The sequence below is a fragment of the Gobius niger genome, assembly GCF_951799975.1.
Source record: "Gobius niger genome assembly, chromosome: 13".
Taxonomy (NCBI): Eukaryota; Metazoa; Chordata; class Actinopteri; order Gobiiformes; family Gobiidae; genus Gobius; species Gobius niger.
The window spans coordinates 18,099,815-18,123,667 of NC_136864.1; the positions used below are offsets into that span (position 1 = coordinate 18,099,815).

The 23,853-nt window shown below is 41.3% G+C and overlaps 2 protein-coding genes across 2 annotated transcripts; both read right to left on the minus strand.

Moving 5' to 3' along the window:
• Nucleotides 1–375: 375 nt before the first annotated feature.
• On the minus strand, nt 376–9,927 carry LOC306972202 (phosphatidylinositol 4,5-bisphosphate 3-kinase catalytic subunit alpha isoform). The gene is made up of 21 exons (XM_079568738.1): nt 9,538–9,927; nt 8,478–8,891; nt 8,192–8,401; nt 7,861–8,111; nt 7,325–7,570; nt 7,041–7,126; nt 6,836–6,941; nt 6,514–6,666; nt 6,081–6,215; nt 5,887–6,011; nt 5,720–5,801; nt 5,420–5,584; nt 5,083–5,186; nt 4,836–5,007; nt 4,541–4,647; nt 4,217–4,338; nt 3,820–3,898; nt 3,406–3,576; nt 2,189–2,306; nt 1,954–2,105; nt 376–1,563 (listed from the first exon to the last, which is right to left on the minus strand). Exons 2-21 carry the CDS (start codon nt 8,827–8,829, stop codon nt 1,293–1,295), a joined length of 3,207 nt encoding a protein of 1,068 aa, XP_079424864.1. The 5' UTR covers nt 8,830–8,891; nt 9,538–9,927; the 3' UTR covers nt 376–1,292.
• A 587-nt stretch (nt 9,928–10,514) lies between these two features.
• On the minus strand, nt 10,515–23,541 carry LOC306972373 (calcium-activated potassium channel subunit beta-2-like; the record flags this gene model as incomplete). The annotated part of the gene is made up of 6 exons (XM_079568963.1): nt 23,501–23,541; nt 12,799–12,887; nt 12,377–12,505; nt 12,141–12,311; nt 11,856–12,051; nt 10,515–10,799 (listed from the first exon to the last, which is right to left on the minus strand). Exons 3-6 carry the CDS (start codon nt 12,439–12,441, stop codon nt 10,515–10,517), a joined length of 717 nt encoding a protein of 238 aa, XP_079425089.1. The 5' UTR covers nt 12,442–12,505; nt 12,799–12,887; nt 23,501–23,541.
• Between the last annotated feature and the right edge of the window lie 312 nt (nt 23,542–23,853).

Genomic DNA, 23,853 nt, shown 5'->3' on the forward strand with positions numbered 1-23,853 from the left:
CACGCATTTATTTTAACAGCGGTGATTATGTAGGTATTGCATATCTAACCCATTATAAAACTAAAAGGTTTGTCATTTCTGTACTGAATCTACTGAAACTGAACTACTGAAATGGAGCTCAACAGTCCCACTGCCCTCAAGAACTCATATCCAGGACGTTAAAATAATAATAAAAAAAAACATTCCTTTCTCTCATCGACTTTTCAATTCAGATATGAAGGGTGTACAGGTTTGGCAGAGGCTAATCCGCTATGTGCTAACCCCTGATCGCAGAGTGTATATTTCATATGAAAGACAATACCAAATATGGCGAGATGCTTTCATAACCACTCAGTTTCTGATTATGTGTTTTATGGTCATGCTTCACCTCTCTTATTTAGAGTATGCCCGAAAAGTCCATGGAGAGAAAGAATGGGAAATTGGTTCCGAAACCCAGAGCAGATTTCAAGACGACTGTTGAGCTCCCCCCCCCCGCCCCCACCATATTCAATCTGGAGCAAAAACATTTATAAGAAACTAAACTTGAAAATATTTGGGTTACAACTGTCCACCTTCTGTATAATGCAAAAACAAACAAATGACATGAAACATACCGCGAGTTCAAATGACCACTTTGCAGAAGCAGGGGTAAAGGCAGGATATACAGGCAAATCTCAGTTCTTGACTGAAACAAAGCACGTCGGGGGAATGCACAAACGATCCGCAGCACTACTTTACATCGTAGCCCGTATATGCGTTACAACTTGCATAGTGTAACGGCACCACGCACGAAAGGAGACGGCATGTTCTCGTGCCTTTGCTGCAAAAACATTGACTAGCTCGTAACGCAAGGGCTGTTGGATTGAAAAAATAAAAGGTTGCGTAAAATGGACATGATTTGTGCCAAAATAAAATAATACTGAAACAATACACCACAAGCTGCAGAGATCAGTGCTTTGCATACGCAGACTGGAATAGTAGAGACTATTTTACTGTAAGACTGCAGAGTAGTGGGGTACACACTTTGGCTCAGAGTAAACAAAAGTAATATGTGCGCTGTAATGCAGACAGGACTGTAGCACATTGCTGAATAAAGTCATTGTTTTATTTTAAATCCTCAACCTCAGACATCGCCTGCACGCTAGAGATTACTATAACAGTTTTTGTAGGATTGCATTGCGGGTTCGTTTGCTCCAATAGCGCTTGCACCATCTTCATTTCAAAAGTAGGTAGTGTAGATGAGGGGAAGCCGCCTCTAATGCTGATGCTTGTGGGAATACAAAAGAGTAACATTGCCCAAGTTCCAGAGCGCTTCAGTTCATGGCGTGCTGCCGAATAGTGTGGAAGATCCAGTCCATTTTAGTGGTCCAGCCGCCATGGTGAGCGTCGTTCATCTGTTTCATAAAGTAGTCCAAGGCCTCCTGCTCTGTTTTGTCCAGCGCCAAAGTTTTTCGGATGTAGGCGATGTCATCAAAGGACTGCAGCTCCGGCATCCCAGAGCCCAGCATCATGGAGAAGAGATTGATGAAGAGGTTGGCGTGCTGCCGGATCGCCAGGTACGCCTTGTAGCACATTTCCTGGAACCTAAGAGACACGTACAAAGGATTAAGATTGGTTTTACCAGGAAATACCAGTAGCCCTCAGCTTCAACTGGTTTGACGCCTAAAAGAAGCAATTACACCATCTTTACCATGATCTTCATTGATTGTTCATTACTTAACGATTTGCACCCCACCCCATTTTCTCCATTGTGAGATCAATAAAGTCCAGCAAAATCAAATGATCAGCTACACGCAAACAATGCTATTTTCATGTTAACTTTAGGTTATGTAACGTGGCTCAAGCCTGACACCCATTTGGCTTCACAGCTTGTAGAAAAACATATGAGTACTTTCACGGACCACTAAAACAATACTGCACTCGGAATAGAAAAATCTGCAAAGAATAAACGCAGTGGATACTTCTGGTCCTCACCTTTCAAACTCTCGTGTTTTAGTGCATTCCTGAGTTCCTTTACTGATGACTATGAGGAAGTCCTGAGTGAGCACAAAGGGCACACGTTCCCTCTTGTATCCGAACTTCTTCTTTTTGTGGTCGAGGAAATGACCGAAGTCTATGTGAAACAGCTTTAAATCACAAATGAATACAAAGTGTGAAAAATTCCACATATTTTAGCAATTTGACTAAAATAATAAAAGCCAACACCGACCTGTCCATCATCTTTGACCATGATGTTGCTGTTGTGTCTGTCACCGATGCCTAAGATAAATGTGGCCACACAGTATCCTGCACATGACCGTGTGAACAGATCAATGGCCTGATCATACCTTAAGAAACACACATTTGAAAAAGTTATTAGTTAATAATTAGATTCAAAAAGGTTAATCATAATTATGAAAAAATGTTCAACAAGAGGGCTGCACAGTTTGGAAAAAAATTGCAAATATAGCCCGGAGCAAAAACATTTGAGAAATGTCAACAGCTAAATTAATACAAGAATCCCATACATTTCAGAATAACTTTGTAGAAGAGTAAATCAACAGGGTTTGAAGGTTTTAAATAGAAGAGCACGCTCAGACGTGTCCATCAGAATCAGGCCGCAGCCTCAGCATGATCAAGAACGATTTGTCCGGCTTTAAAGAGTACGCATGTTAAATGTTTGAGAGTATAAAATATAAACCCAAACGGCACAGTTTGCCTTGAGCGCTGTTCATTTGTTATTTTGTAAACTAATCTATGCACAGAGAACAGCAAGAGCAGTGGATCTGAGACTTCAAAACTACAGTCGCAGTGTGAATTATGAAGATAATCAGGTGTGAGTGTGAGTGCAGCCTATTGCCGAATCTGCCTAAATAACTGCAGTCCTTGTAATCAGCCAATTGCACAAACAAAAATTGTAATATTCTTCAAATAAAATACTATAAAAACACAAAAAATAAATCATGAAGAATGAAGTAAACAAAACAAGAAATCCACGGAATGAAGATTTAGTCAGTGGCACGAGATACTATTTTTTACTCAAGTCAGCATACAGTTTATTTTAAAAATAAAGTACTGTATGAAAACACAACTTGCAAAAGTGCAATTAGTTCAAAAAGTTAGTTAGGATCATATGCTTGAGTAAATGTAACAGAACTACCCACCTCTGCCCGAATCCAACTCATTTTTGTAGCACGTTATGATATACGAGATGAGTAAATGGGCAGGGTAAAATTTGCTAAATATTTTCCTGGAGGTGGTGTTGACATTTGCAGCAAGTATGATTTATAGCATCCCTAATATATTACACTTTGTGCTACAGGAGCCGACTCTGCTGACAAAAACAAAGTACCTGTTTTATTAGCTTTGCGGTGAATCCAACGTATACATTAACACTAAATCACCAATTTTGAGGCAAAGCACTGCTGGAAAAAACTGCTTACTCACATTTCTCCCTTGTTCTTATCCTTTAGCCACTGGTGCAACGTGTGACTGTTGAACTGCAGCGCCCCCTTAAGGCCTCCTTTACACTGGATCTGCATGATGGTGTGGGAGTTTCGCACCACCTCAATCAAACCCACACAGTCCCCAATAGACAGGCAACCATATGGCAGCATTCTGAAAAATAAACCGGACTGTGTTAATGTAATAAAGGCTTGAACATTCTGTTGTAGCTTGTTCATTGAACAAGTTTAAACTGCTTAATTCAGTTTTATCAACAATCTCCTGATCACAGTTGACCTCAGGTGTTGCTGGAGATGCAGCTCATCTATATTCAAGTGCAAAGCGAGGAACATGAAAGCAGTTGAGTGTTATTAGTGAGTACCTGCATCCTGCTGTCTAAGAGAGAGAGGATCCTACCTGAGATCAAGGCCCTGGTTCTGCCAGATGTTCTCCATTATCCGGATGATCTGCAGCGTCAGCATATCCTGCCGCAGATCTGCACAGACACAGGTGAAGACAGTGGGCTGACTCTCAGCGACTCTTTGATCATCTCTCAGTATAGAGCAGCACTGCCATGTGTATTTTGGTCACGGATAGTGCCAGAAAATGCACAAGCAGCTGCCATCAAGTGTGGTTAAACTAACACCAATATGTCTTTCTGAATCGTGTACAAAGAGCGGAAATAAGCATGCACTTGAGCTTAAATATGCCTTTCAGGCTCACACGGAGTCATACCGCATGCGCACAGCTCCTCCCTGTCCCTCTGTTCAAGTGCAGATAAATGTGATGCATGCCTTAAAACTCACAAACTTACCATCACCATTTTTGAAAATGATTTCATTGTTCTGAAAAAGAAGCTCGGACATCATGTCTGGATTCTCCCAGTTAAGCCAAAGAGGCCTTTTTGCTGATGACATCATCCTGCATTCCTCCAGACTGAAAAAAAGTTTAATTTTGTTTTTTAATATTTGTTTTTAATGCACTGGAAACCATTGATTTATACATTCATGTGTCTTACTAATGATTTTACCATATCAGCTTCAGCCAATAACATTTTGAATGATTTAAAGAATCTCAAGACAACAGTCAAATTATTATACATGCCAGTGTTTACAAATAGGACATTTTTACAACTTACCGGAGGTTACCAAGCTGATGTGCAGGATTCAGCGGAGAGGTGAAGTTTTGAAGTGCATCCATGTAGTCAGGTCTTCTCATTTGCTCCACTAGAAATTTCATTTGGACCTAGAAGAAAGTCAATACATCCAATTAGTAATAGTTACACTTACGAAAGATATTGATTGTTTGGTTTAATATAAATATAAACCGTCTCCTGCTTTCAATCAGTATCAGGGAATGTTCCATCTAGCAGAAAGAGCGAGTCCTACCAAGAGTGTCCTGCAGTAAAATAAAACTACAATATCTATAAATACCTTTTGTGCCTCATCTTTCTTCTCCTGCTTGAGGAGGTCGGTCAGGTTGATGAGCTTCTCCATGGCTTCCACTTGTCGACTAAGATGTTTTAGGTACATGCCACAGGCGCGGCAGTAGGACTCCAGCAGCAGGCCAAACCGCTGACTCACTGTCTTGTTGTGCATTTCTGACCTGAGCACAGGAATAAAATGAACTGTTGAATTTGACAACAACACAATAAAGATTTGTTGGTTCCTAAAGACTTACTTTAGATGCCAGAAAAAGAAATGTCCTATCCTCTGATTGGTGAGTGCCTTCTTCAGTAGAAAGCGTGCAAGTGGATTATCAAGGTACTGCTCATACTTGAGAACCTGGACAGACAAAAGGTTTATGTAAATTGTTGAAAGAATTCTATTAAACACTAGCTCCAAGTCGGAAGTTCATTTCATAATGTAACTGAGTGGAATACTTTTAAAGGGGTTTGAATCATGTGCACATCCGACTCACTGTTATTTAAGAGACAGAAGTTCGTCAAGCTTCTGTCCTTAGAACTGTATCCAAAGGATACAGTTCTAAGGACAAGTCAAATTCATTGACAGCTCACCTGAACAAGCTGAATGAGGTACTGCGAGAGCTTGTCATCCGTGAGATATTTGTCGAGGCACTTGACGGCAAAATCTCTGATCATTGGATCTGGGAAGTTGCAATCCAGCAGCTCCATGGCTTGTTCTGGCTTAATAGCAGGCCAGTCCTTCAGAAGGCAATACATCTAAAACAACATGAATAAACAGAAAGATGTATAAAGGTATATAATTCTGTACACAGACCGGATAATAGTGTAGTATGTTTTAGTCAAGAATGGATATTTCTAACGCTACACTCTGATGCAAAGCCGTGAGCTCACCTGTGCAACCTCATCTCTGGAGTTCCACTTCACAGCCAGCAGGATCTTGGGAAGGATCTCAGGTATATTGACACAATAATGCCTGAAAAGTGTTAATTAACATGACTGACTTAATTCACACAGTCTTGAATGTTTGTTACACTTCTCATTCTGTATAAATGTGTTACCTGTGCCTCCATAAAAAGTCTTTCTCCTGCTCAGTGATTTCAGAAAGAGGGTCTCTGTTGCACAGATGCCGTAGCTGCTCATTGTCAATGGTTGTGAGGGGGTTGTCACGTGCTATTCTATTACTCTATAGAGGAACACAACACGGGTAAAAATAAACCCTGACCCTGTGCAGCATGCGTCATAGACAACTTACAAGGCCAGTGTGGCAATAATTAAAGCCAAGCTCTTTGGATATGTTCCAGTTTGCATGTTCTTCTATAATGGTCATGTCGGGGAATTTAACGGGACAACTGAAATGGTCAAACTCCAGCTCCAAACAAGGCGTTTCCTAAGGGAGAGAGTGGAGGACAAGGAAAAATCACTGGAGGTGTTAGATATAATCAATGAAGTGTGTGGTGTGTAATTAGAAGGAATAAGAAGCTTAGACCCTGATAAGAAGGACTGTTAGCAGCACTATCGAAAAGTGGGTCAAGTGGCCTGAAGGTCATTTGCAGATGCTTCAAGATACTGTATAAAATTAAGCATTTCATTCGATATCTTACCTGCTAATGATGTGAAATTCTTATCAGCACAACTGCTCCTGTGTTTAGAAGTGTAAATGAAATTGTCTTGGAAATTTGACTCACCTTGTTTGGATTGGAACCTGTGACGCCAATGGGGTTAAGAAGGTCTTCAAGGCCGTGGGGAACAGGCCACAAGTTGAGAGCCATTTTTCCTGCTACAAGCGTGTGCGTGTAGTCAAACAGGTTAATGTTGCCCCAGGCCAGAGGACAGTGTTCCTGGAATCAATGTATGATAATGATCAGGAAGTAAACAACTGGAGGCTATGGTATAAAAGAGGTGTGCATTCTATATGAAAGGAAACACTTCATTTGAAAATAAACTGCAGGCCTATTGAATTATTATAACTAATACAGAATTTTACATTTCTATTGACTGGATGTTCACCTCTTTAGCTCCTTTCCTGCCTTTGACAGAGCAGATTGAGAGACAGAGCCGTGCAGCTCGAGGGACGTCTGGAATGTACATGTCGTAGGTCAACCACTCGTTCCACCTGTGAGACCCAGAAACAGTGCATCTTCCTTATCACTTTGCCCGTGTAAAGCTAAATTAAACAACAGCCATCAAACAATGCTTTCACTCAGTACAGTACCGTGGGTTTGAACAGGGCACCCGCTGAGTGTTGACATTGTCACACAGCTGCTCTCCTCCATGGTATATCCCAGTGCGGACATAGATCTACAGCACAAGCACATAACAGTGGCTCGAGAAATGGATTCATAGAATTAACATTGTGTAGCAATGACAGCAGCGGTAACAGCATTGGTGGTAGTAGCAGTAAACACTTGCTTCTTAAATTGTACAGTTTATATTGGGCTTAATATCAGGCCTGTTATTTCTATGTAACAGTTATTTGTTCAGTTAGTCTATATTTACCTTATCAATATCTCTAATGTTGACATTGACGTAAGTGGCGCACAGTATCCTGATCCGCAGTGTTCCATTGATTGTCCATAGAGACTTAACGGCCGTTTCCCCATTCATGTACGGCGTAGCTGTGGATATTCTCCTTGCATATGAGGGCATAGTGAAATTGTCCATGGGCAACTGCGAATAAAGGCTGTCTTTTGCCATTAACATCAGGTTGGGCATCCGTCCAAGCATGATACAGCTGCGCACATACTGTTAACGACAAACAAAGTGACATTTTGAGGTTTTGAATTACATTATGTATTTTTTTAAATCCATTAGTACCATTTCTGTAATATGAATGTCAACATTATAGGATTTCAAGCCATCGCTCCTATTGACACTGATGTGTCTTTTCCTTCATCAGCAGATTTTACAGATACTGCATGTATATCATATATCGAAAATGTCACTTAATCTCATAAATGTCAAGCATATTGGGGACGGGGGGGAAATGTAAAGTGAATACAATAGCATCAGGTGCAGTCAATAAATTAGATTACCTTGTACTGGCTCAGGGGGTATTTCTCCAGTAAGTATTCATCACAGCCACACACTTTGAGGATGTACTTTCCCTGATACTCCTGCACACACATCTTCAGCTGCTCCGGGGAGAGCAACATGCTGCGTGTCTTTTTCCGGATGGCTTCAGCTATGACCTGCTCTGGTACATAGTCATGGTTGATTTTGAGAGTGTATTTCTGCTTATCATTACTGGGTGACACGATCACCCATATTACAACAATGATTTGACCTAAAAACAACATTAAAGTTAGTCACAGACAAACATATTTTAGTGAGCCAAACTTGACAACAGCTTGTACAGTATTATACCTTTGTCAAGCTTGTTATAAATGTGCCGTGGAAGCTCAGGAGATGATTCCACATTAGGAGGATAGACGTAGAGGGCTCGACAGTGGGGTCCATTACTGTCCCTGAGGTCGACTGCCTCTTTACAAACATTTAAGATGTTCCTCCTGAAATCCTGAACCTCTGGGTCTTTCACTATATCAAACTCACAGATGGGCATGCCTATTGCGAAACCTACATGGAAAACAAACGCTGATGAAGACCATTACATTTAAATGTACAACCACAACATTACTGCACAATAACGCACCAATTTCTCTGCTCAAGATTTTCTCCTCCCTGTTACCAACAGGCTCAATGACTTTGAGAAAGGGCTGAAAGAGCCTAAGATCACACAGTCTCCGAGTTTCATCATAAAACTCTTCCCGTTCAGCTTCCTGAGTGACGCTGACAAAGATGTAGCTGCTCTCCTCCTGGAGCAGATGGTGCAGAGGATATTTCCTGGCTTCCTTAAAAAGGTCATGCTTGACCGTGATCAATGTGGCTTCCCGGAGGCACTCCAATGAGAGGATCATGCCATTCGGTAACAGACAGTCCACATGGATGCTGGGGGGCATCAAGTGCATGCCCCATAATTCTCCTGAGGAAGGCCTGGGAGGCATGGTTCTGCCTGTAGTCCACTCTTTTCAGAGCCAGAGGATAAGAAATCAAACTTTTTAACCAACTGAAATAAAAAACACACACAGATACGCCACTGTTAAATAGTGAAGAAGTACCACTGGTCACTCACTGCAATAAGATGTATGTCCTCAATATAGAGCTAACAGAAGATCACAAATGAAATGCAGCATGTGAGTGTTTATTGAGGTCATTGAGTGCAGGGCGCTAACTTGAAACTTCCTTAACCTAATACTCCTCCCTACAACAACAAACAACTTTAACTCTACAACTGTGGAGGCCAGGATTAACGCTGCTGCCGCGGTTGTGAAAGGACGGGGTGTTTGTTGAAACCATGTTATTGAGCCAACATTTTATTACCAAAACAACAAGCAAATTGTTATTGACAAGCCAAGACGTGGTGAAGGTTCTCCCACGCCAGCATCGCGGGACTGACAAAAGGCTCGCTGCTAAAAAATAAATAAATAAAAAGTAAAGAGTTAGCGCTTGTTTCTGAGCTCTCACTAGCAAACTTTACAAAGCTCATAAGATAAATGCCATTTGTGGTTTTAAAATCGCTACGCATCCATAAGTTCTGGTGTTAAAAGTGTATGTCCCAAAACTTTGTAATGATATAAAGTCGCTTCAGCTGGGCCTGACTCAACATACTAACATACTAACAATGCAAAACACGAAAACAAACATAAAGCTACCTTGGTCAGTTAGCTAACGCCACCGGTTAGCTCGGAGCTAGTCTGCCAGCACCATCTCCGTGTTACAGTCCTTAGCCGTGGCTAATGGTAGCATGAGAGTCCCATTCGTGCCGTGCACAGCTCCAGCGGTGCGGACAGGTCCCGACCTTAATCCATCCCGCGGCCGGGCTGGGGTCAGGGCCGCCCCGGCTTACGGTTCAAATACGCTGCTAGCTCCTAGTGGTGATATCGGAAGTCCAAGGAAGGATGAGTCTGTAGTAATACTTCATGATGATCCGTACTGTAGCCGATATTGGCTAGCTCCACTCGGTTAGCCCACAACCAGATGGCTGTGCTAGTTGCTCCTCATCTCGGCCCGCCCTCCCTCGGCCCTGAGCAGAGAGCGAGAGCGGGACAGTCTATGAGCGGGACGGGGCAGAGACCATACTAGACTGTCAAAAATAGGACAGGACTGGGGAGTTCACAGGAAGTGTTTCTGCTTAAACATATGCTTAAGAATTAACACCAAAACCACACGAGATAAACAACTGTATGTACATGTTGTTCTTCTCTTATCAGGATTTATTATGCACTGATGTATTGGGAGGTACTGCGTCCTCTATCCGACCTGAGCCCCAAATAAAGCACACGTTTTTCAGAATAAGCTGCACTTTATTTTGGTCATTTCTTCATAGCCATACAGAACAATGCATTCAAGGTGTCATTGACACAAGTCCACTACAACATTCATTAAGATATTCTTGTAAACAACACCACATCGGATACATGTGGACCATAAATCTTTGCGGTAATGGTGTGAGTGTTAAGCACAGTCCCAACTCAGAACATTCAGTTCACTGTATAAACATCCTCACTGCTCTGTGAGAGTCAGCTGTTCCACATATCCCCTATGAAGTGGAAAGTTTACAAGAGGTCACAGCAAGGGCACTTAGTTCAAACAATGTGTCATTAAAGCGTTTACGACTCCTCCATGTCCATTACTTCTTGATCTTTCCAATCTCATCGCACAGGCGGGAGAGGTACTGTGTGAGCTTGACCATCAGGATGATCATAGCCCCTCCTGTGAGCATGCATGAAGGCCAGAGCAGCGAGTGGAAGACGACACTGTTGTCATACAGGCGGGTCAGCAACACAGCATCCTGCAGCTCCAACGGGTCGTGGAAACAAGGGACCTGCTGGTTGACCTTGAGACGCTCCGAAATGTTGATGATCATAGAGTGCATTGCCAAACTGTCCCTCTGGCACCGGGGCACGTAGAAGCACTGCAGAGAGAAGAACACACTGTGCAGTAAATCCTGTTGAATTGCCTCGTGTATGGATTGTGCTCTACAACAAAAACTTGCCTTGTACACATTAGTATTTTTATTTTACTATAGCAATCAGCTTTGAAAAGAGGCCAAACATATTATTAGAATTTTTCTTAATTGTAATATAGAATCAGAATAATACAGTACGTTCAGATAATACTTTCATAATGGGTAACAACTCAGCACTGTTAGCCCTTTCTGGTCAAAAGTCTGGATAGCCTATGGGCATCAGGCATGAATGCACACTAGGAGGGTGATTTACCATAGTAACTCCAGATTATAGGTGACAAACTTGTATTTTACACATTGTAGGCTATGTTCCTCATATTGAAACAAAGTCTTTTGTGTGTTAGGCGAATGCAGCTTACACTGATGATTCCATGCATACAAAAACGTGAATGTGTATCATTATTTTCTAGAATTGAAAAAATGTAATCTGCACTGCAAAAAGTATTTAACTAGATCAGTATAAACATCTCAATTTGAGCATAATAATCAAAATTTTCGTTGTTTTGACTAGTTAAGTTCTTGGGCATTTGTCCTAGATTATTTCACTTGTTCTGAGATGTTTCTGACTCGTTTCGATACATTTCGTCCTTATTTCAGGTCATTTTCTTTGCCAATGGGGTAAGAAAATTGGTCTTATCTCATTGGCAATTTTACTTTCTTATTTCAAGCGAGATTTACCCTAGAACTGGTCTGAAATGTCCTCAAACAAGCAAAGTAAACTTGGTCCGATCAGGAAAAGTGTCTAAATGAGTGAAAACCGCTCAAAACAAGATACATTTCCTCAATTCAAGTCATTTAAGCCAATGCTTGATATTTACTTTTTGTAGTGTGAAGGCAGATGGAAATTTCTCATCAAGAAATACAATAACTTTTTTTAATGAGCAAAATCAGTGATTGAAGTTTAAATACCCTTTCCCTGTGTTATGTTTATTATAGTAAATTCTGACTGATATGTAGTAAACCTAGTGCGATAGGGTTAATAGCTAAGGAAAGAGTTTTAACCTCAGTGCTGGCATCCTGGGTCTCTTCATTATGGAACAAGCGGCTGACACGTCCTGTGCTATTGATGCTGACGTACACTTGTAGACAGGGATACTTGGACACTCTCCAGCAGTCAGAGCCACAGCTGTAGGAGCAGTTCATGTTGGTCGTCACAGTGGAGTTTAACACCAGGCACACACCCTCCTCTGTCCACACACTTTAATGACACATACAAAAAAAAAAGAAGAAAACAATTTCAGGATGCATAAACATTTTGATCACATTTTAGAAAGAGAATGAGTGTACCTGTCTGCATAAGAACGTAATGTAGTAATCCCTAATACAAAGTACATCATGACCGATGACAGGATCATTCCCAAGCCCAGAAGAATCGCGCGGTCCTCCCCAGGCTTCAAAGCAGTCTCTGTGTTTTTCTTGTCCAATAAATCCACCTCACGAAACTTTTTATAAAATGATCTGATGCAAAAAAAAAGTTCCCTTTAAAGTAAAAACATCCGACTTGAAAAAACTTAAATATTTACCCTCTTTCATTTCCTCTGGCTCCTCCGCCTCCTCCTGAGTTTTTTGCCCCAGCCACAAAGAACATCCTTCGAGAGGATCCACTTCTCCTGTCGCTTGCTGATCCAGAGCGTAAGGACTGTTGGAAAGACCTGCCAAAAATACACAACTTTAGCAGGCAAAACCTGAAAATACAAGAAGCTGTAGCCATATATTCTACCTTTGGTGCATTATTGCAACTTAACATACAAAAAAAAAAAAGAAAAGAAATCAGGCAGTGCAAGTAAATTGGTCATTGGTTACAGTAGGATGTTGTGAAGTAGAAAGACTCTAGGCTCACCAGCACCAAGCAAACACAGCATTTTGCACACAAAGACAAGCTACAGAGAGTAAACAACAAGATTGATAGTCACAAATAAAAGGTGTTAATGCTGATGAGGCATACCTGGTGCTCAGTGCAGTAACAAGGTTCCTGTCAACACCAAGTCATTGTGCTGTCACCTCCTCACGGTCCTGTTCAGCCCGGTTCAGCTCCTGCGAAAAAAACAAACTGTATTCAATATATCCTGTCATAGCAAGAAGAAGAAGAATACAGCATAGGCAGCCTTTATGCAGGATCCGCTTCCTTTATTCAAGATTGGTATTGGCAAAAATAAAGAAATAGGAATATCTTATGCCCAATAGCCTTAGTGAAGTAAAAAATAAATAAATAATAATTAAAAACATTTAAATTAGAATATTACACATTGATATGTAAAATGAGGATTTTTAATATTATACCGTGTTGTATTCAGGTTTGGCCCAGACATATTGCATAATTTGTTAATGATTCTGTGCATAACCAATGTTTCAAGATTATAATATAATAATGCAATGTCTTACTGAATGCATGAAGTATAAACATATGTTAGTATGAACTTTAACTTTCCAACCAGCTGAGCCTGATCATTTGTTTTATTCAGGCCAAGCTGAACAAGATGTTGTCATTTTTGTGGGAGATTGCTGCGGCCTCACCCATGTCCTGGGATCACATTTTTGTTTTTTTACATTTGCCAGAAAGTTCTTCGGAAGTAAGTAATTTCCTTCAGCTGTGGGATGCCCTTATGTGACACAAAAACACACACTACATCTAAATAATATCCATAACCTAAAGCATACGTTGACATTCCACACAATTTTGCATGCATACCAAACCAGTAAATAGCACTTACATAAATTTTACGCTGTCTCGTATCTCCCCAACTTTTCTCCTCCGTCACAGCCCACCATTGACCGGTGTTTCCCAGGAGCTCCGAGTTCCACACATAACGGTATTGATTTCAGCTAAACGTGGACACTCAGACTTTGAGAATGGACGGCTTACTTCACACTTTGCCAGTAGTCTCAGAGTTTAAGGGATCGTGTGGCGAGGTCGGGCTTACAAAGTGAGGTGACTTCCTACCCAATAACTTAAAAGGCATGACCACTGACGTTAGAAGTGATGATATATGGTGCAACAGCCTGACTGGTTGACCTTGTAAGTGCGCTCAGCTACGAAGCCATAAGCAACATTGAACTGACAATGTCTTCAACAGGAAAATGTGTGTATGAAAATACTGTAATAACAGTAAAGGCCTAGTGTCAGATGGCAGCTTGAATGTTTATAACTCTTCATTGTCTCAAATGTATATAGAATTTGGGGTAGTATACAACTAAATCTATTATCATTTGGTCTCACGGTGCAATGCCACAAATTCAAGCTTCATGCAGTACAACCAAATACATACAGCCAAACTTTAGTTTAAGATGTCCTTATATATTTCTAACAACCTCTGCTTTTTCATTCAAGGTCCCAAAACCAAAATGAATATAGCACTGGTCTCAAATGACAGAATTCAACCACATAATTATGGAAGTGGATGTTTTAAAACTTTTTATAGAAGTGAAACGAAACCGTGTTTATGTAAGTGTACCTGATGTTCTCTGGCTGTCTCTGTGTCTGGGAAAGGTTTTGATCCTATACATTTGCCTGCAGTGTTTATTGCAACTCCAGGTTCTGCAGCCCATGTGGCATTCAGGGCCCAGCCTGCTATCAACGCGCTCTTTGATGAAAAATGTCTCGAGATGTATTTCTGCCTCGTCCTTCCAGTGATTATGGCTTTCATGTCAGGTGCTTGGAGTTCTCGCTGCCTCAAAATGCTCTCTATGACACACTATACATCACAGTCAACCACTAGTATCAACTTTCAATTTGATGCATTTTTATTTTCTGTTGCTGTAAGTTGGGAAGAAAGTGCAAGTACTTTCAAATTAATGCCGACTGCGAGTTGATGGACTTAAAGAACAACTAACCCCAAAATCAACTTTTTTTTCTAGCTAAGTTGTATAAATGGGTATCTTATAGTGTTGTCTACATGTATCTGTCACTATTTTAACAATTTAGTGCATATTTGTTGAAATCCTGTCTTTGTGTCCAAAACCGTCTGTGTGGCGCCATCTGCACCTTATCGAGTGCATTACATGCTTTACTGTTGGTTTCCTTCGTGATTAGCTCTGAGCGGGGCGCTTACGTCAGCAGGAGGGCGCCGACGTCAGCGGCCTCTCTTCTGTGGAGTATAAAAGCAGCCCACTCCGCACACGCCCCCGTAGCGAGTTGGAGTTTGGAATAGCGAGTGTCTTTATATCGATTTTCAGGTTTGCGATTTATTAGCGTAGCTTTTAGTTAGATTTATTACATAGCTTTTAGTTAGATTTATTAGCATAGCTTTTAGTTAGATTTATTAGTTTGTCGTAGTTTAGATAGTTATTAGATTTAGTTGTAGTTTAGTCTTAGTGAGAGATTAGTAGCATTTAGCATAAGAATTAGCTGGGTTAGCTGTATTTAGTGTTCTGTATTGTGTAATATTAGGTGTAGTGTTGTAGTCTTGTTTGTTAGGATGGGGAGAAAGTGTAGTGTTGTAGGTTCTCATAGTTCTGTAGGTTTACATTACTTTCCTCAGGACTTAGAAATTAGGCGCCAGTGGCTGCGCGCAATTGGCCTGGGGGAAAACTGCGAACTCCCGCCTCGTGCTGGAGTTTGCAACCAACATTTTGCTTGCGATTCCTTCGCCAACTCCTTGGAGTTTGAGCTGGGCTACAGTAAGGTTCTTCGTTTGAAGAATGAGGCAGTCCCCACCCTTGCTCTTCCACGACTGAGCCCACCGACACTGCTGCCCCGCCAGCAGGACGATTTCAGGCGCCAATCTGAGGTGAGTGAGAATAACAACAACCTAAAACTGCTACTAATGTCATGTAAGTAGAATTTCGATAGTGCACGTTGAAATAGATTGTAGTAGTGTCTCAAACAATGCGGGATCTGGCGTGTAAATAAACTATGCACTGGGTGAGGCTTGTGGCTGCGTGTGCTCCAAGCGGTGCGCCCCGCACTCGTTCACTTGACTTGGGCAGAGGAACAGCAGTCTGCATCCATCAGCTGTCTGGCAACTCTCTAACCCCGCTCAAACAGAGAGCTATGAACCGCATGAGACGGTGAGCTGACAGTTACACCGCTGTATATTATGACATGTGAACTTTTATAGCCTTTTGTAGCTAGCGGGAGTGGCTAATGCATCAGTCTGCACAACAAAGTTACGCTGAGACCGCGCGTAATTGTGCTTGAGACTGAGCACCAAACTAGTCTACATTTTCGCGATGACAGTAGCTTTCATATTTGACAACAGCTGCGCAAAACGTGAGTGCATCTACAAGCTAACCTATAAAGCTAACGGATAGCTAACATCTAATGTGTGGCTAAACTGACCGGGCAGGTGCCCGTGGCTCCGCGCGCGCTCGTGTGATATGTGATCGTGGTCAGTGAGGGGCGAGAGGGCTGACCACTCCAGGTGGACCGTATGGTTATTGGGTGCTCTGGTGCTGGGATCCATATGTTGGCTTACGTTCACTAATCTGCATTAGACAACAATTAAATGCACTAAGGAAATGTAACACATTACCCTTCTTCTGTAGTGTACATTTTAAAAATAATATGTATTTTTACGTTTTCAGCCAGTGACCAGAGAATTTGGCTGCCAGACTGATCCAGTCATTGTAAGGCATGCAAGTGTCCAGGCCAATGTGAAGCCGAGCAGGCGAAGCAAAGGTGATATCTCTTTTTATTGTTTATACAGTCATTTTATTTCTAAAAACACTCTGTTTTGTGTAAATGATAATTACGGCCATTTTTAACATGTTTGTTTATTTTGTTTGTGTTTTGTACAGCTACTCAAGCCCGGACCGCTTACACAAGCGTCGGTTGTGGTACTGAGGACCTGATGGAAATCCCTCTTCCTGACAGTCCCAGAGCAGCCTCTACACCTTTAAAAAGGAGAAGGTGTGAGGTGTCAGCGTCTGACCCCAGCTTCCACATCGATGACAGTGCCAGCACTGTGAACTGTTCAAGGTACAAAGGAAATCTAGCTTTTTAATAGAAAAAATATATACAGCTTCCTGTTTTTTTGAGGGATGAAATATCCTTTATTTTATATAGCATTCCCACTGAAGTCCCTCCACACAAGGACAAAAAATATATTGTTCACGAGGACCAACTGCTGGAGCTGTTCAGGCGCTGTCCTGTCTGCACTGGTCGCTGTGCTGTGGACACCATCACAGTCGGCACACTGCTTCGGGTCAGTCAACAGTGTCCTCGCTGTGAGTTCTCCAGTCAGTGGTCCAGTCAGCCCATGGTGAACAACATCCCAGCTGGAAACCTACAGCTCTGTGCTGCTGTGCTGTTCACCGGCTCATCGTTTAGTCAGATTTCAAAGGTACAGCACAAATTATTTTGTTTGGATTTTGTTTCCATCTATTATCAGTTGATAACCTATTTTTTCCTTTTATAGTTCTTGAGGGCCTTCAATATTCAGGGACTGTCAGAGCAGTGCTTCTACAGGCATCAGGCAAAGCTCCTCATCCCTACGGTCAACTGGCAGTGGAAGTTGGAGCAGGAGGACCTCATCAGGGAGGCTCTTGAAAGCGGCTCTGTGTCACTGGGCGGGGACATGCGGGCAGATTCACCTGGTAAATACATTTCATTAACATTTATCAGAAGTAAAAGTCAGCTAACGTACAACTTGCATTCGTGTAGGACATTCGGCCAAATATGGCAGTTACACCATGATGAATCTCAGTAATAACAAAGTCATTGACATCCAGCTAGTCCAGGTAATGGAATTCAAGGAATGTTTCAATATGTAATTTGGGATCACTCTGTGCATTTCAGCACCTAATTTATTTTTTGTCTTATTAGAGCAATGAGGTTGGAAACAGCGTGCGCATGGAGAAGGAGGGCTTTGTGCGGAGTCTGACTATGCTGGAAGAGAGGGGTGTCAATGTGGAGGCCATTGTGACGGACCGACACACCGGCGTGCAAAAGTTTTTAAGGGAGGAAAAGAAGGAAATCAGGCACTACTTTGACCCATGGCACATGGGAAAGGGTATGCATTTGGGGAATGCTGTGTAATATTATGGTTATTCTGCATTTAGTAAATATGTATTTTAAACTCTAGGAATTGGGAAAAAAATTGATGAGCTCGCAAAGAGAAAGAGCACCCAGGACGCTGGCCAGTGGAGAAAAAGCGTGGTAAATCACCTCTATTGGGCAGCTTCGACTTCCACCTCGGGACAGGAGGCTGTCGCTAAGTGGACGTCTGTGGCCAACCACATGCAGAATGTGCACACGCACGACAATGCCCTGTTCCCTCGGTGCCTACACGGGCCTCTGGTTGGGGAAGGGTCAAGAGTGTGGCTCAAACCAAGTAAGTTTTGCATTTGTTATCAGTAATACTGGCCCTCTACTCATTGTATTTTATGTACATTTCAAAAATGTAAGGTTGGCATTGTCATTCGAAACAAAAATTGCTTTACAATTATGTCATGGTAATTTACTCTGTAGGCACAGCAGCATGTGAGAGGCTCAGTGACATTGTGTTGGCTCCACGCTTTGTGAAGGATGTGGAGAAAATCAGCCCGGTGTACCACACGTCAACCCTTGAGGCCTTCCACAGCCTGATAATTAGGTTCTCCCCCAAAAGTGCAGGCTTCTCCTTCAGAGGAATGTTAGCAAGGTAATACATACATACATTTAAAAAAAAAAAAATGTTGTGTGAATCTGTACCTAAAAATGTTGTAGGTTGCAAATTGCTGCCCTGCACTACAATGAAAATGCTACAAGGTCACATGCTACAACACTTGAAGGTGTACTGCGGTATGCGATAGTGTACCCAAAGTACAAACGTGGCGACTACACCGTGCGAGCCTTGAAGACCAGAGCTACCTCAGGTATGTCACATTAAAAACAACACAACCAATGCTTTTACAAAGACAAATGTTTTGTGCTTTGTTTACAGTCTATATTGACCAACTAATGGCCCTGCTGTTTGAAAGTGTGGTTGAGGATCCTCTCCCATACCAGGAGCACACAGACAAAGTACCTGTGCCTGAACCACTCTGTGCCCAGTATGAGAGGCCAGACAAGCAGGAGGCTGTGAGCAGGCACAGGTCCAGATTTTTCAAGAGGACATAAGGTGAGCATGTTAAGTTTTGGCTTGATAATTTTGTGTGGCAAATATATTACGTAGATTACATAGCTAGTTTATAATGCTAGACTATAGTGCTAGTTTAGCAAATGTAGAATAAGTAAGGATTAAACAACAAGAAGCTGTGTATTACACAGGTTTACTGCACAACGCAGAGTCAGTTTTTTCAGATGATTTATCTAAAGCGACTTCCACAACAATAGTAGCTTAATTTTTAATCATTACTGTGGAAATTGCTGCAGTGGAGTGATATAGAAGATGATTTTCAGACGAACTGTGCGATTACAGGGAAATAATGCACCAGTTACCATTAGAATTCTCAGATGATTATGGATTGACTGTGGAATATGCATTATTATATTTTCAGACTGGCCTGGCAGTATGGAACAAAATCTTTTCAGAATGCAGACTGTGTTGCCTGAGAGCAGTGGCTAACCATGAACCAAAGTCCAGTGGATGAAAAAAGCCCGTGTATGAGTGGTTTTCTGGATTTTCCAGCTTGAGGTGTGTGCAAGACAGGACTGGCCACTCATTTGAACTGTCATAAGTACCTGTAGGTGAGCACATCACAATATTGCTCAACTCGCATTAAAATTCTAACAAATGTAGCATAGGAGTATTGTATTTTACACCAGTAAGTGGGAGAATCGTTTTTAGTGTTGACCAATAAATGCATTTGTTGACACCTATCATTTTGTTTATATTACTATTTCCCCAAGTGGTTTATATTTCTTCTCATTGAAAACAGTTTTTTGCCTTATTGAGGACTATATTTTACATGTAAATTAGAATGATGCTAACACATCTTGCACGCAAAAATGTATGCTGAGTTGTAACAGACTTTTCTTGTCCATGCAGAGTCAGAGGTGGAGAAAGAGGTGGAGAAAATGCATGCAAACCATTCTTCATGTCCACTGTATGTATCGGATCACACGGTGATGCATTTGATCAGTATATTGATGACAGACTTCCCTTTTAAAGTAATTCATGTCTTTGTGTGTTTTTTAATTTTTTTTATAGCATTTCAATTCACATTTTCAGACGACCTCTCTATCGGGCAAAGAAAGAATGTTTCTGGAAATGGAGGCACATTGGACAAGGACAGTCGCCAACCACATATAGAACGATGGGAGTAAACATGGCAATATGAAGAATTCTATAAGCTGACATGCCACTGGACAACATAGTAGATGAAATCAATGTTCCATGCAAGATTTAATTGTAGACACTGATCAGCAATCCAAGAACAAAATGAAGCCTTTAGCTGTTTCTGTCAGATATTTCACAGGATGGTTTGGTGAGGTAGAACCAGCACCACTTTGTCTCTAGAAGCTGAAAACTTAATGGTGCATGTGTAATTATTTTAGTTGGTATTGCTGGGTTGCAGGTTCTAAAATGTGATGTCACACTCCCCAGTGGGGAGGCAGGAGCCAGTTTTTCATATTAACTGCATTACACTTTCACAAGTTGCAGCCAAAAAAATAAATGTATGAATTACAAAAATGATCACTAATTTCAGTCACTGGGTCCATTATCTTTCTTATACAAGACCAAACATTTCCTCAAAAATGAAATAATTGTACCTCTATATAACATTATAGGCCTTTAGAACACTAACCTGCAACCCAACAACTGTATAGCCATAAGAAGTCAACTTTGTCTCCCGTGCATTGAGAAGACCTGCATGTATGCATGCAGCATACTGTACATGAGCTACTGCTACTTGGTTAATTTAAGCCATCCTGTAGCTCAACTGTGGATGCAAGAATTCAGCTTTACTGCTATGTTTTTAATGCCTTTTCCCCTCAAAACTGTAATTATATCAATCTAAAAGGCGTATCAAAGTTTGATGGATGATCGAGCCACATTTAAAAATTCAGTTCAGTGTGTTCTAGTTCTGATTCCATAAATTAAGTATTAAACAGTCAAGTTCGATATTGTATGGCAAGTATTAATTTAAATTGTATTTGTTCAATTTGTTTATTGCACACATCTAGGTAGACTAAGTGAATAGAGTACCACATGCAGCTTGATCCTCAAATGAAATATAAACTGTCATTATTGATTGATTGATATTGTCGTAGTAAGATTAACAAAAGAAAAATTGCATTGGGTAATTGCAATGTTGTAAAAGCCAGGAAGTACAAAATTAAGTAAGAAAACTTACCAAAAAAATAAGATCTATCATTTTCACTATTTCAACTAAATAAGCATACGTGTAAAGACTTTATTATAGCCTTTACTCATCATTTAGTGGTAGTTCAGTGCGTGTGTTACATTGGTTAAACCTGTAATTCACTAAATGTAGTAATAGAAATGACTTTGTGGACCCAAGAGCCTAATGTTACAGACCCTTAGTTAAGCCTTTAGATAAACATGGATGATTTATCTGCTTTATCTTCAATGACCAACCGAAAACTATTTCTAGGACAGTGTTCTTGCACAATATTTTTTTTTTTATGTGACATGTTTTGTGCACTTTGCTGTGAGAGAAATAAAATAAAGCTTTGTAATACATATAATCAAGTCTCTATACCTCACACATTCTCTGCTTGGGACACTGAGATACATCTGCAATGTTTATGTAGACCACAGTGAAAAGTCTACATCTAAAATAGATCGGTAGATTCTGAAAGTAGCCAGGACAGTTACGTTTGGTCCCTTAGCTGCGATGCTAACATCGATCTTGCTCAATGCTAAGCCGTTAGCTTTGTAAATGACAGCGGAATCACTAATAAAATAACCCCGCGCCTCAGAGCAGTCTCGGGTACAAGGCCGCTGTCTGCCACGATGCCTGTCCTGTGTAAAGAGAGCTGTAGAGCTGTCTCACCATGTTGCTAAATAAGTTAGCTCGCTGTGCTCGAACTTTGTTTACGAGGAGCGTTGCGAGTGCATCGTTAGTCAAATGACTCAGGCCTGTCAATCAGACCCCGAAACCCCTCCCACCCCTCACCCCTCCCGCGTGCCCCTTAGTCCTCCAGGCAACGCCCCTTTTCTGTTGAGATTTTCAAATCTGACACTCTCAGACTGAGCCTCTGGAAGGGGGGGTTAGATACCCTTTAAAGACCTTTTTTTTCCTTTTTTTTTAAGAAAAAAAATGTATGACAAGAAAACAATACACATTTCTAATTTATTCATTTTTTTTAATCTATCTATCTATACTGAGAAGAAAGAAGAAAAAACACAATGCTGAAAGTTGACAAAATGCAGCAAACGAAGGTGTGTGAACATTTACGGGCACAAACAGGCCCAAAATATAGAGGTATCACCTCTATATAGTCAATATGTCCACTTATGGACATATTGAGAGGTATCACCTCTATATAGCAGGTGATACCTATAGTCTTTATAAACAAATCAGTTTGTGAGGGATTTTAGAGCCAGCAGGGACTACTCTCTAAAATAGGTCAACCATATTTACACTTTGTCCCTTCAGTGCCCCATGACCTCTGCTACTGCCTTGTTTCACCACAAATTATCATAATCCCCGGCATCTTTCTAGTGTGTGTGTCTCTAATGTGTGCTCTGTTGAAATAGCAGTACTAAGATGACCACTCAGTCAGGCCCCTACCTCTTGTCCCGTGTAGGCTGTTATTATAATCCACTCTTTGGGTTACAGTTGTCAGCAGTGGCTATTCCAACATACTCTGCACTTGCCGGTATAGCAGCTGGCTACCTCTTATTTAAACTCTTACCCCAAGTGCCAGATGCCAGCCTTAACTGTACAAGTAATATGAGTTCCCTACACAATGCCGTCATGTTTAAAAACAAGGCACAACTGTAACGGCCAAAAATAGCATGTGGGTTTGGGGTTAGCCCTGGGGTGGCCACGTTCATAAGGGCACGGCTGGACTAAACAGCAATAACAGGTATGCAAAATACTTTTGTCTTTGAATAAGAGTTGCTTTGATTGAGGTAATGCAGCATTTGGCCACTAGAGGTCCCCGTAGTCGCAAAAAATGGCAGCTTTGATTTGACTGTAAAAAGATGAGACCCTTTTATTATAAAGAATAAGATTTTTACCAGGTTAAAGCATTGTCACGTTCAAATTTTTAAAATAAGTTTACTTAAAATTGCATGTTTATAATGAGAAAGCAACAGCAATTATTTGCTCCACTGGTTGTTCAAAGTTTAATGTAGAGAAAGTCCTATAGTGTAGTGCAATATTGTGTTTGGGTGTATAAAAGTTGAACATAAGCTTGAGTAACGATTCAAGTCAAGTAAAAATCACACATTTCAAATCACACTTTTGAGTACAATGAGCCTAGGACATTGCTCCAGTGGACAGTTTCGAGTAGGCTACCATAGATTTCACCTAACCAATAAACTGGGCTGGTCCTACAACATCAACAAGAAGGGTGAAAGTCGCCTCCACCGTCTGAGGAGACTGAGTTCATTCGGAGTGAGCAGGCCTCTGCTCAGGACTTTTTATGGTAGCCTTTGCTCTCCACTACGCTGCCGTGTGCTGGGCTCTGGCAGAACAGAACGGGACAAGAAGAGACTGAACAAGCTGGTCAGGAGGGCCAGCTCTGTCCTGGGCTGCCCCCTGGACTCTGTGGAGGAGGTGGGGGACAGGAGGGTATTAGCCAAGCTCACCTCCATCATGAACACCTACCACCCACTGCACGGGACTGTAGAGGAGCTGAGCAGCTCTTTCGGTGGAAGACTGAATCATCCTCAGTGCAATAAGGAGCGCTACTGTAGGTCTTTCATCCTCACTCCTCTCAGACCCTACTTTAAAGTAACTCATGTGCAATAACGTCTATGCAAAACCATGTGCAATATGCACTAGGACCGTAAACTTTGCACTACGTTGACATTTTCACACTCAGATTCTTATATTCTGAATCTGAATCTCTTTGTGTTCTTGAGAGCTGATGTAACGTTTAGTTTCAAATATAGACCTAAAAATATCGAATTAAAATTAGCATTAACTTTATGGCCATACC

Coding starts and splice junctions, on each gene's coding strand:
- LOC306972202 (XM_079568738.1), bottom strand. CDS start 8,829: ATGCCTCCCAGGCCTTCCTCAGGAGAATTATGGGGCATGCACTTGATG. Junction 4,648..4,835: donor AGAAAGATGAGGCACAAAAG/GTATTTATAGAT, acceptor ACTTTCTTCTAG/GTCCAAATGAAATTTCTAGT. Junction 2,307..3,405: donor GATAAGAACAAGGGAGAAAT/GTGAGTAAGCAG, acceptor GTGTTTCTTAAG/GTATGATCAGGCCATTGATC.